The sequence below is a fragment of the Nomia melanderi genome, chromosome 14 (genome assembly GCF_051020985.1).
Source record: "Nomia melanderi isolate GNS246 chromosome 14, iyNomMela1, whole genome shotgun sequence".
NCBI lineage: Eukaryota > Metazoa > Arthropoda > Insecta > Hymenoptera > Halictidae > Nomia > Nomia melanderi.
The window spans coordinates 13,575,581-13,587,838 of NC_135012.1; the positions used below are offsets into that span (position 1 = coordinate 13,575,581).

The 12,258-nt window shown below is 35.8% G+C and overlaps 2 protein-coding genes and 2 long non-coding RNA genes across 17 annotated transcripts; 2 read left to right on the forward strand and 2 right to left on the reverse strand.

Annotated features, from left to right (window-relative positions):
• Positions 1-28: 28 nt before the first annotated feature.
• ATPCL (ATP-citrate synthase) lies at positions 29-8,814 on the reverse strand. Of its 14 annotated transcripts, none has more exons than XM_031992686.2 (11): positions 8,662-8,814; positions 4,502-4,855; positions 4,234-4,427; positions 3,852-4,162; positions 3,386-3,704; positions 2,871-3,303; positions 2,455-2,780; positions 1,856-2,375; positions 1,474-1,779; positions 958-1,375; positions 29-867 (listed from the first exon to the last, which is right to left on the reverse strand). In XM_031992686.2, the coding sequence occupies exons 2-11, from the start codon at positions 4,841-4,843 to the stop codon at positions 776-778; spliced, it is 3,261 nt and encodes a 1,086-aa protein (XP_031848546.2). In that variant the 5' UTR covers positions 4,844-4,855; positions 8,662-8,814; the 3' UTR covers positions 29-775. The 14 variants fall into 14 exon arrangements, with proteins under 14 accessions (XP_031848546.2, XP_076229977.1, XP_076229971.1 ...); XM_076373862.1 differs by having other exon boundaries at positions 8,592-8,732; XM_076373856.1 differs by lacking the exon at positions 8,662-8,814 and adding an exon at positions 6,292-6,438.
• On the forward strand, positions 7,903-8,806 carry LOC143175286 (uncharacterized). Its single transcript, XR_013000076.1, has 2 exons — positions 7,903-8,614; positions 8,675-8,806. It is a non-coding gene; the product is annotated as an uncharacterized LOC143175286 (long non-coding RNA).
• Positions 8,815-9,141: 327 nt separating the features above from the next.
• On the reverse strand, positions 9,142-11,366 carry LOC116433995 (serine/threonine-protein kinase 16). The gene is made up of 6 exons (XM_031992671.2): positions 11,215-11,366; positions 10,747-10,981; positions 10,436-10,640; positions 10,203-10,357; positions 9,991-10,125; positions 9,142-9,909 (listed from the first exon to the last, which is right to left on the reverse strand). The coding sequence occupies exons 1-6, from the start codon at positions 11,322-11,324 to the stop codon at positions 9,793-9,795; spliced, it is 957 nt and encodes a 318-aa protein (XP_031848531.1). The 5' UTR covers positions 11,325-11,366; the 3' UTR covers positions 9,142-9,792.
• Positions 11,367-11,569: 203 nt separating this feature from the next.
• Positions 11,570-12,220, forward strand: LOC143175285 (uncharacterized). Its single transcript, XR_013000075.1, has 2 exons — positions 11,570-11,706; positions 11,766-12,220. It is a non-coding gene; the product is annotated as an uncharacterized LOC143175285 (long non-coding RNA).
• The last annotated feature ends 38 nt before the right edge of the window (positions 12,221-12,258 follow it).

Consider the following 12,258-nt stretch of genomic DNA (forward strand, 5'->3'; position numbering starts at 1 on the left):
ATATATATGTTTCAATTAAAGGCAATACTTAAATGTTTGACATCTTTTATTTTGTTCGCATAAGCCATAAGAAAAAACTACTTTGTGCAACAAATTGTTAATGTAGCATGTACACATATATAATATGTGCATATAGCACATTTTAATACATACGTATATAAAGGATATATACATGCATGCACATACATACATACATACATACATACATACATACATACACGATGCCGAGATATTTTTCATAAAAAGCTTTTCGAATATGGTAATATCTTTATTCTTAAAAATGGGGAAAAAAAAACAAAGTTTGTGCTGCCATCAATAAATATCGTTTATAAGAGCTAACAAATTAGTATTGAGCGTTAATTGACAATTATTTATCAGATTTTTTCTATTTGCGTGTCGCTTTTCAATTACATAAAAAAAGAGAGAAAAGAGAAAAAAAAAATGCTTTGTGGAATGTTACCTTTCAATTACGCAAATTAACTTGTTCTGTTCTACAGGTTCGTTTGATCTTTTTTTTTCAATAGATTACACTGTCTACTATATAGAAGTTTCCGATCTTGACTTCATCATCGAATACAACTTCGATTCCGAAGAATGAGTAGAGTTAAGGTGGACTATACAACAATTCTCTATTACCTGTGTCTAAGAATTAATGTGTCCTTACGGCTATGAGTAAGCACGTGTGACATGATCATTGTAATAGCTATCGAAACCTTAAATGAACTCGTAATATTTATTCTGCGTTTCTGATAGACAACGCGAATGGAAGATGAATTCAATTATATTGCTCTGGCAATACATAAGAAATATCATCCCAAGGATGTCGGTATAGACCTTGTTTCAACCTCTTTTGATCCATATAATGACCTGTAGCAATGAAATTTAATAATTATATACTATTGTAGACAATAATAACTACGCATAAAAGTTGATAAAAAAAAAAAAAAAAGTACGTACCGATAAAACCTATACTCCTGCCAAGGACGAACAAACTATTTATAGCACCAATCTCGATGTATTCCTGTGCTTCTTCTCTAGTGAAGCTTCCACTTTTTCTCAGCATATCAACAAAGGCACAAGCAATGATACCATCCACGTTAAGAATTAAATTAGGCTTCTTACTTGTAGTTATCTTCTCGACTTCTAACGCGTATTCAACTAAAGGCTTGGCAGGGAAATTCTCCATTACGAATTCCTTAATGAGCTTTACTCGCATATCCGGATTATTTATAGATTTTATACGATGGCCAATACCCATGATCAGTTTGCCCTTTTTACGTGTATTATTTACAAATTCTTGTGGATGTAATCCAGCGTCGTAGGCTTCGGAGAACATACGAGCAGCACCGTCCAACGCTCCTCCAAAACGATCACCCTATTGTTGGAGTTTAAAAAGCTATATATATTATCACCGTTTTCATTCCCGTAGAGTAAAACACCCAGTAAAGTGTCTTTGTTTCGACGATAACTTACAATAGTTAAAAGGCCGGATACCAAAGAGCTGACTAAATCTTTGCCAGCACGAGCGCATACAATAGTGTTGTGCGCTCCTGAGACGGCAGGACCATGGTCGGCTGTCAACATTAAAGACATTTCGAGGAATTTACAATACATGGGTGGCAAGCACCTTTGGAACCACAACAGTGAGACCACACCACCGATTCCCACGTTTTGCTTCAGCACTTCGGTCACAGGCATTCCGGCGTACAGTAATTCCTGTCCGCGCTCGTCGCAAATAGATGTCATGAACGAGGCCGGTTTCCTTATTAAACCGAGTTCCTAAAAGATTCGAATGGTTGTATTATCGGGAACGCTGTACAATATTGAATGTAATTATTAAATCTATTTATATTACTCTGGCCCAACTGTAGTCCATAGGAACGGTTGGCGGTGGAACTTCCGGTTCTGGGACGATCGCTCCTTCTTTGACGAGTTTCTCGTAAACGGTGTGAATCAGTTCGCCAAGAGTGTCGAAGCTGTCGGGTACATACGCGCCGGCAGCTTTCAACGCTGCGTTCTTAGCAGAGGCCGTTTCCAAGTTGCTATGGGCTATCGATCCAGCATGGCCGAACTGCACCTCGGAATTGAACATGCTGGCACAGGTACCGATACACCAAGCAATCAACGGTTTAGTAATTCTCTTCGCCTTCAGTGCTTCGCACACTTCGTACTCTTCCACACCGCCGACTTCGCCCAGGAGAACTATGAGCTTCACCTCCGGATTTTGTTGGTAACGCATTATATGATTCATGAAAGTAGTTCCCGGGTAACGATCTCCTCCGATCGCAACACCTTCCAGCACTCCGTTCGAAGCTTTTGAAACGATATTGTTCAATTCATTGGACATTCCACCGGAACGGGAAACATACGCCACGCTGGATAATCAAATTTTTTCATTAGAGCAAGTACAACTACCTTTCGCGGTACTACGACTACTTCGAACGAGGCGATTACCTTCCAGGTCTGTAGAGTTTACTGTGCAGAATGTTATCCATCATTCCGCCGGTGTTACCAATCTTGAAGCAGCCAGGTTTCACACCTCCGACAGTAGCGGGACCAATGATGGTGACGCCTTTCTGTTCTGCCATTAAAATCAGCTTTCTTGTCATATTTTCGGGTATACCTTCGGCGATAATAGCAATTGTTCTAATCTGAGGGAATTGCATGGTCTCGACAGTGCTTTCATAAGCTGATCTCAACGATGCGAACGTGACCATAACATCGGCATCCGTGTGTTTGGTCATCGCATCTTTCATCTGCTTATAAACTGGGATCAACACCTATCGCGTTGAAAGTGGATATTATATAGCGATTACGTACATTCTTAGAAACACACTTGATACAGCGAACGAATAATTTTGCATGTGTACCTCTTTGTGACCCCAGTAGAACTTTTGTTTATGATCGCCCGTGAAGGGATATACGATAGCAGCTACAGATGGTTCGGATCTACGACAAACGAAGTCAAAGTCTAGCATACTTTGAACGGCCCTAGTTTGCATTCCCCAAATAATGGCCCTAGTTTTACTGCTGAAAAGTAGTTTGTTCGCCGATCCATCGACCGAGTCGCTTGTCTTTAATTTGGGCTGTTTGGTAGGCGAACAAGAAGTACTTTTCGACGGAGCTGTAGGACCGACATCTTGACCAGACGGTAGCAAAAAGTTTGCCGTGGAAAATTCTTGAGCCTCGGGATCGGGGATCGGTTTCTTGCCCAACGCCATTGCGCATATAGCCGTCATATGAGTTTCAGGACCAAATACATAAACGGGGATACCGAGCCTTCTGCCAACTTCGCGTATAATTCTGCAATTAGAACCGCACACGATCGTTTATCCATGTCCCGTCGATGTTGATGTGGTTCGCAGCTCTTAATAACTATGCGTACCTCAGTCCCTCTTGATAATTAGGTCCTGCTCTTCTTACAAATATCTGTATGTTGTGTTCTACGAGTTTCGGTTGATACTCTTGTAACGCCTTAACGATACCCTTAAATGTAGCGGCCACATTTGTAAAGTTAGCGATGCCACCACCGATAATCAATACTTTTCCCTCTTTGCGTTTCTCTTTTGTCATTAAGCTCAATATGGTTTTCGCGTAATCGTAAGTCTGCTGCTCGCTAGGTGCACCAGAGTATTCGCCGTAATTGGCCAACTCATTCGCAGCACCCAAATCACAAATTGTATCCGAATAAATTACGGATGCACCTGGAAAGAAGGTACGTTGGATATATAAAAATAGGCGAGTGTAAGATCAACCCGGCCAAAGTAAAGGATAACGACTTGACAATCACAATTCGGTTAGCATGAACCAGATTAATCACGTAAATGATACTGCTGTGCGCTTCTACTGACCACCGCCAGCAACCATTGTCCATATCCGACCAGATGGATTAAGAATGGTTAATTTCAAGCTAGCTCCAGATTTAGCGTCTAAGTCAGCAATATAGGCCTCTTCTGGATAAGCATCTCGTCCGAAGGGTGGCGGGTAATCAATTTCTCCCCAATCCGGTCTGCATACGAAGTCAGCGGTAGTATCCAATTTTGCAGCAAGATCAAGTATATAGATTCCATTATCCGTTACTACCAACGGATTTATTTCCAAATACGTGAAGTATAAATTAACGTAAAGCTTGTACAGAGATTCTATAAATTTTGCGATAGTTCTGAAACGATAAAGATGATATTATTTAATTAATGTCGAAATAAGCTAACATTTTATCTTTCCGTAGCTCACCCCTTTTTATCGTTTGCCACATTTACTAATAGCTTCTCTATTAACGTAGCTTGATCCGGCAATCCTTCTCCAACAGGTACGTCCAGTTTCAAAGCTTTCGCGTCGACATCTCCGATATCAACACCACCTTCGTGATGAAATAATATGGTGTCGGCTTTTCGATGAGAATAGATACAGACGTAAGCTTCTTCTTCCTACGATTCATAATGCATTGTTAATACGTATTTTTTATATTATAGTTTCAGTAACAGTAACAACAAGCGTTCACCTGTTTGTGCGGAACAAAAGGTTCAATGATAAATGTTCTAAGTTTCCCAGTCGCTTTTCCAACTTGTTGATCCTTGTTCATTCTTCCAGCGATCCATTGTTTCACTGTGGCCAAGTCTGCATTCACCTTGATCAAACCAAGCTTTCCCCGCCTTTTGATCAACTGGTCAGGCTTTACAACCAACTTCTCCGATTGTAACCATGGATTGTTGTTTACAACGTCTGCCCAGTTTGTATCTTCCGTGATGGTCACAAATCTGCATTTCACTGCACTTGTGCCAGATGGAAGTTTACGATTAATCAAGTCCTTTCCTGTTGCCTCTCGGATTGCTTTCGCCGACATTTTGTTAAGTTCCTAAAATCGAATATTTTATTATAGGTATTATCCATAGAAAAATATTTCACGGAATTATTAATCGGTAAATGTAAAAGTTGAACTTTTATATATAATATAATTTTTCCCCTGCGGTACGCTACTTCCGCGTTAAAAGAAAAAGAAAAGGTATCGGGTTTAAAAATTCTCGAGTTTATATCGTAGACCTAAGTAAAAGTCGACCGACCGCATTCCAGCGCCGAACAGCGTTAATTCGTCGAAATTCAAATGATTAGTAGTCAAATTCATCACAGTTGAAATAAACGAGCGTTTCGTTCGTTGAATTTAATTGATTACGTTTCCTAACATTTCAAGTTCTAAACAGAAAAAAGAATATTACTCAACTATCGATCAGTGTTACGAATCATTTAAACTTTTCCTGTTTCTCTTCTTACCGTGCGTCGTTAAATATCGTTCTATACCTGACATTATTTGCCATTTAAATAGCACGCATTTTTCTGTGTGTTATACAACCATCGTCCATACGATTTGCAATACATCCGCGTTATGCATTTGCATCTAATGTACATACTTTCATACGCAAGTGCACTTCAAATTCTAACAAAGTTTTTAACGCATAGAAAATATCAGTCTATAATGAAGGTAATGAAAAGAAAGAAAGAAAGAAAGAAAAAAAAAAAGAAAAATAGAAATAAAAGAAGTTATCGATATTTATTCCCTGGACATTTTGTTCGTCGCGATGGTTAACGAATCGAATCGAATCGAATCGAATCAAATCGCTAAATATGTACCGTCTTTTCTCGAGACAATAGATTATAACACAAAAGCCCAGAATGAAAATGTACGAATGCTTTGAGAACTCGTAGAATTTACCGAGAAGTTTTCCCAGAAATTGATTTGAAATGTTGACGATTTAAACAGTTACGTCAGGCGGGAACTGACACGAAAATTATAATTTAAAATGAGATTCATAGGCGAAAAGCGCGTAACAATAATTCCAAGTTAAATATCACGAGGGAGCAGGTATCTTTCGAAAAACCGTACAACATTCGTGATCGTAAAATATTGTAGTCTATCGAAAGAGAAATTTGTAATGCGCGAAGGCCGATAACTTTCACTTAAACTTCAGCTACCGTGCGACGTAGACATTCACGTAGTCGTGTTTGATTTTTTGATTTTATTGCTGCTGTTGTCGACACCGCGCATTAACGGCATCGATAAATCGGTGAAAACCTACTGTATCCGAATATACGTACGTATAAAATTGAAGCGAACGATTTGAAATCGGTATGGACGCGAACGATTACTCGCGACACACGCGAGACCAGAAATACGAAACGATATTTCGAATGAGAAATGATAGCACAGTCACTCAGTGGGAAAAATACTATATGGGATTTGAAATTAATGGTTAAAAGAGTGATCGACCTTAACCTTCTCGCGGTATATTTCCTAACCTAAGAGACTCGAAACAGGAAATACAGAGAAACGTCCACCGCACACTGCTGCCAGCGGTTAACTGAACTGTTCAAAGTGACATCATGCGCATATGTAACGCCAAGAGCTAACGATATCTCGAGATATCGTACGATTTTATTATTTTTTTTTTCTCACGGTCGGTCATTTTAACCTATTTTCATTATTTTTTTCTCGTCACGTGTTCGTATTCGTTTACATTTCGAAAATAATCCGAGAATTATTCGAGAATTATTCGAGAGTTACTCGAAGGGTATTCGAAAGTTATAATGCAAATTTATATTACCTCCGATTTTTGTAATCTTCTTTTCGCAATATAGACATTTCGGTGGACAAACGAAATGACATTTTGTTACAATTCGAAATGTCGATAAATCGAATGTACTCTTACACGGGAACATCGCAACTTTCGACTGTCCTGTGAAATACATGCAGCAGCATGTTTTGCGAGTATTATATTCGCGAAAGTTGCGAAAGTTGCGATTCAAAACGCATAACATATAATATTCGTTTGGCATTTTGGTAGCGCGGTATTCAGTAGGATGAAACATTCGATTGATTCCGTTATCGAAGAAAATCGTAGAATGTAAGAAACTCGTACGAGGATTAAAGTAGTGATCACGTGACCGTAAAGTAATACGATCTCCGCATAACACGTGGACGGAGTAAAGGTTTTCAAACTCTTTCGATATTGATTATGTCATCGGATAAATTATGACGTTTCAAGTAAAGTGAACATATTCTGATTAAAATGGCCAGAGGACACTTGCGACGCGTGTGTCTGTCGAACTGCGAATTTCTGTGAATACAGATATACCCATTAGAAATATCGAGATAGAAATTCTCGAATCGTTCAGAGAAACTCGATTGTTTCATTATAAAATGGACGGTGCGTTAAGAATATGAACAAAACGATTTACAATATACTTTAAATTTTCAAGGGACACACACGTAAGTACAAATGCTACCGCACAAGTGGCCAATTCATGATACTTTTGTGACTGTCGCGATTCTCAAACGCCTTCGATATAATGCAGTGATTCTCAAAGCGATTAGCACCAATTAACTCGTTAAATAATTCAGTAAACCGTATCATTGTATTCCTTTATTGTGCGATGAAATTAACGAAATTTCTATTTAATCAAACTGATTCTCGAACTCGACAAGAATTTCTTCAAATTAAGCCACAATAGCTTTATGGAAAATTTCCACTTATCTTCCCACTTCTCTTGTGAGCATCTTCTTCATACAAGTGTAACCTTGACCTTTTTGAACAGCTAAAAGAGCTGGGTTCCGAATTGTCTAATAACTGCTCGTGGAAACTGTTAAGTAACGTAAAAATTCTGTACCAACCAATTTTCTTTCTTTCTTTCTTTTTTCTTTTTCGTTTTTTCGTCATTTATCCAAACATCTATATTATTCTCGTCAATATACATCTAATGTCCGAATGAATCGAACCTACGTGTTTTCTTAGAATTTGGCCTGAACTTCGATCCGACAAAAGAAAAAATTATGTAAAATCAATAATTATTGACCTCTTCTAGCCTGATACATTTTTGCCGCGTTTTTCAAGACATGTAATATGTAATAAGGGTAGGGTGAGGTGGGATTTATTACGCAAAAAATTAGCATTTGCTATGTCACGACAGAGTTGTAGATTGCCCGTGTACCTCGTCCGTCGAATAAACAAATAACTTGAAATATGAAACATGAAACATGAAACATGAAACATGAAACATGAAACATAAATCAAACGACCTAAAAATTTCAATCGAGAAGATAAGATGGAGATTATTGGAAATTGAAAAAAATCCGACGAGTTCGTCTTTTTTCTTTTCGTTTTTAACAAACAAGGAAAAAAAGGGGATAAAAAGGAAACGCTCGAAGATAATTTCGATACGATCGAATCGAGGCAGACGTTATTAATAATTGGCAATTTTGATAGCGTGTAACTTGTTAAATGATGCAACAGACCACCGAAAGGAATGCCGCCGACTTATACATTTCTACATGAAAAACCTATACCCTCGTGAATCATTCAAATTTTCGATTTTATTATAGATAAGGTTAAGTTTTTCTAATGTTTTACCGATACCTGTTCTTCGGAATACAATTCAACTAACGAATTCGCATGCGCAACGGAACAAGCATATTTAACGAACAAGTTCGTTATTGCTTATTTAAAGATCATAAATATGTAAAATGGTAGAAATCGTAAAAATGAACATTCCTAGAATAATAGCCTAACTAAGATTTCGTTGAAGAGAGAAAATATTCTTACGAGAAGTCCGAAAGTCGATGAAGGTTAGTTTACTGGAACAAGTAACGTACGAGTATTAAGTAAAACTCACTTGCGATTCGTAGTTTATACAGGTGAACACGAAAATGCAGTATTTAGTGAGATGTCTCCGATATACATACGACAGATCAAGGAAGAACCGGACTCTACTTAAAACACAAGCTCAAAAAAAAAAAACTACTTTACGCTCTTAGCTTGAAAGATGTTCACCGGAGTGAAGTGTGGCTTAAATTTATTGACGCATTTTCAACACTGAAATCGTTATATTTGTCCGTTCACATAAATTATAATTGAATTATCCAAGTAAAAATTCCATAAATCGATGTAATTATAAAAGATTTACGTAAAATATTCTGTTCTCGTTGTTTACGAATTGTTTAAGTATCGGACCATCGTGACGTATTCATGACGCAACCGACATACGTTACATCGTATGATTCTTGCAACCGTTATCTGCACGTGAATTTTCGATCAAACGTGTACATCAGATTTAATACAAATTTTACGTATACTTATACATACATACACGTACGTTAAGTATTTTTTTTGTTTTTATTTTTTTTTTATTTAAATAATGACGATTACAAATAATACATAACAGTTTAGAAAAGTGTACTTTTTGTTGAGTTTTTACTGTTCAGAACTATTAGTAACAAGGATTCCTACTACATTACACGATACATATTTTTCTATCTTCTACGTGTGTTTGAAAGTCACAAATATATTTTTATATGTACACATGTAAAGAATGCATTTTTGAATATATAAAAAAAACGTAGTCATTAAGATATTTTACAGATGGACAAATAGAAAGTAATAGATTTTTTAGTTGATCCTTCTGTATATTATGAATTATGCATGAAAGCTTTTTTTATGATATCTACATTTTTAACAATACTGTGAGAATAATGTTTACCTGAAATATGAAATACAGGTACACGTCCATGTAAAATAAAATTTTTATTTCATTATTGCAAACATTTACTTTCTAAGAATTTCAAGTAATAATTTGGAATAATGAAAATACTTTGAGTGTTTGGTAAAAAATCTACCAAGTCCTATTATTGCATTATAATATTATGACTTTCCCTTTAAATGTAATGGACATTTGAAACAAGTATAAAAAATTGTCTATATCTAATTTTTGGAACAATAAACATTTTAATTATTGTCGCTAATACGATTACGCTCTATTCTCCAATTTAGCGATAAGATCGTGTACACTCTCTATAACACTGTATATATAAGGACGTTCCATTGGGTTTACCTTCAACATTGATAAAATAAGATTCTGCATATCCTGAAAAATGTAAAGTTTAAATGTTAATTTGACGAATCATCGTTATTCGGACAGAAAAAAAACCGCATAACATTTAACAACCTCGTCGTATGGAGCATCTTCTGGGAATGTAATATTTGCACTCATAACTGCTAAAGCAACGCTATCACCTCTTTCATAAACGGCATCAAAAGGTGATTTAAAATAGCAAAGTGCATAAAGTATACAACCTAAAGACTAGAAAAACAAGGTTTTAAACACAATAATAATAGCAAAGGAAAACATTCAACCGAAGGATACAATTAATACAATACCCAAATATCTGTTCGTTCATCTACCATACAATAACTTTCTACATTGAATAATTCCGGTGCTCTGTATGGCATTGAACATCTTTCAGCTGCTAGATCTTGTAAAGTTTGCGCTGCTTGCGAACCGCACACTTTAACTCTGGCAGGTGCTACAGAACCTAAAACAATTAATATCCATGTAATAACGGTTGGTATAATAAGAATGTATTAACATACGTAATAACTATGACAGTCACCTAAATCCATTATAATTGGTGTACTTCCATCACCAAGAACTATATTTGCAGTCTTTAGATCTCTGTGAGCAAGAGGATCTGGTTTCGCTTCGTGAAATGCTTTTACACCTTCGCATATTTGTAAAAAAATATTTAAAATATCTATTGAGCTCATATAATCATTGTTTTTGATTCGTCTTTCTAACTCACTTGCGAGTGTACCTTTCTAAATAAAAGTAAAAACAAGAAAGAAAAAAATAAAAAGCCGGTCTATTAAAATCTTGAACCATTATTTGTATACGTGTCAATGAATTTTACAATATAAAACATACATGGTAATAAGGTAAAACGATCAATACTTCGCTGGTAGCATTAAGGACTGGATCTGCAGTTCCTTTGTAAGTAGAATCGATACATTCTATTACATTTGGGTGCTTTACAAGATTATGGTATTCTATTTCTTTCGCAGCTAGTCTCTGGTCTTGTAGACCATGACAAATGATTTTCTTAATAGCATATTTTTTATGTGTTTCTGTGTCCTCAACTAAAAGTACAGTACTGAATCCACTACAAATAAATTGAAATATAATTAATTACAGAAGCTAATTTTTATATACACTATCGTTATTACCGTTAAGAAAGAACAGACTAGGTTAAGTGGGATTAAATTAAAACATTCCGTTAATAACCGAACAAATTACCAATAGAAAATATGTAAGAAAATTACGGAACAATTTGTAAAATCAACGAAAAGGATACGTTATTGTAATCAATGAAAATCTGTTGCGTGTCAAACTTGCCCTTCTCCAAGATGTTCACGTACTATATAATTTCTTGAATTTACTGTGACAGTTTCTTTCGAGCATATACAGCCCATTTTTAAAATTAAGCTTAAACCAAGACTATTCATTTTTAATCACACATGATAAAAGATATAAATTAACAATATAACACTAATATGTTTCTTCATCTGCGTGCAAACATTTCGATACACGTCACATAAGTACGTTACCATGAGACCCGAATAAAATTAGATATTCGATTATCAGCTGTTCACAAAACAATTTTGTTCAACATGCTATCGAAATTGATCAAGTTGGAATTTTAGAAAAGGAAATATGCGACGAAGAAAATAACACTTAGATTTCTTGTCTACGATTATTTTAAATCATACGAAAATTAATCATATAATAATTCTTGGTGTAAGAAAGCACCAAAAGCACTCTTAACAAAATTTAACTTGACATGAGTAACCTTCACTAATCAGCATGGGGAAAGAAGAAGCTTTCAAAGTAATAGCTCCAAGTTATTTCGAAAAATTAACATTTACAACTTATCTTCATTACACCAGGCACTGTACTTCTTTGTGTGGATATTTCTTGCGAGTTATTATTTTTGGGGAGCGCAAGAACAATCTGTAACAGATCCTATCGATGAATCAGGTTGGGTGCCTGATGGAGCATTTGGAAGTAGAATGACTGAAAGTACACAAGCGGAACAATAAAGAAAGTAGTTCAAAGGAAAATACGAAATAACACGTATATTCAGTGATTTAAATATTTGTTCTTTTAAAGCTCATCAAAATCAATAGAGTACATTATGGAAAAGTAGAAGGTTTCGAATATTTTAAGCGTTCATCTGTTTCTGAAAAAAATGCAGCTTATTATATGAAATTTTTTTTATTCTTAAAAACATTAATATATATATATGTATATGTAAAACATATACTAGGCGTTTAATAATTAACAATTACTTTAGATGCCTCTCTAATTACAATGATCTTTCTACGAGATCATAAAATTGGTTACTATCACATTTTTATCCTTACATAATTGTTCATAAGA

Excerpts from the sequence above, each read along its gene's own strand:
- LOC116433995 (XM_031992671.2), bottom strand. The coding sequence starts at position 11,324 with ATGAATAGTCTTGGTTTAAGCTTAATTTTAAAAATGGGCTGTATATGC. Across the intron at positions 10,358-10,435 it reads ACCAATTATAATGGATTTAG|GTTCTGTAGCACCTGCCAGA; the intron begins GTGACTGTCATA and ends TAATTGTTTTAG. Across the intron at positions 10,126-10,202 it reads ATGAACGAACAGATATTTGG|TCTTTAGGTTGTATACTTTA; the intron begins GTATTGTATTAA and ends TTGTTTTTCTAG.
- ATPCL (XM_031992686.2), bottom strand. The coding sequence starts at position 4,843 with ATGTCGGCGAAAGCAATCCGAGAGGCAACAGGAAAGGACTTGATTAAT. Across the intron at positions 3,304-3,385 it reads AATTATCAAGAGGGACTGAG|AATTATACGCGAAGTTGGCA; the intron begins GTACGCATAGTT and ends TTCTAATTGCAG. Across the intron at positions 1,780-1,855 it reads TGGACTACAGTTGGGCCAGA|GAACTCGGTTTAATAAGGAA; the intron begins GTAATATAAATA and ends CGAATCTTTTAG.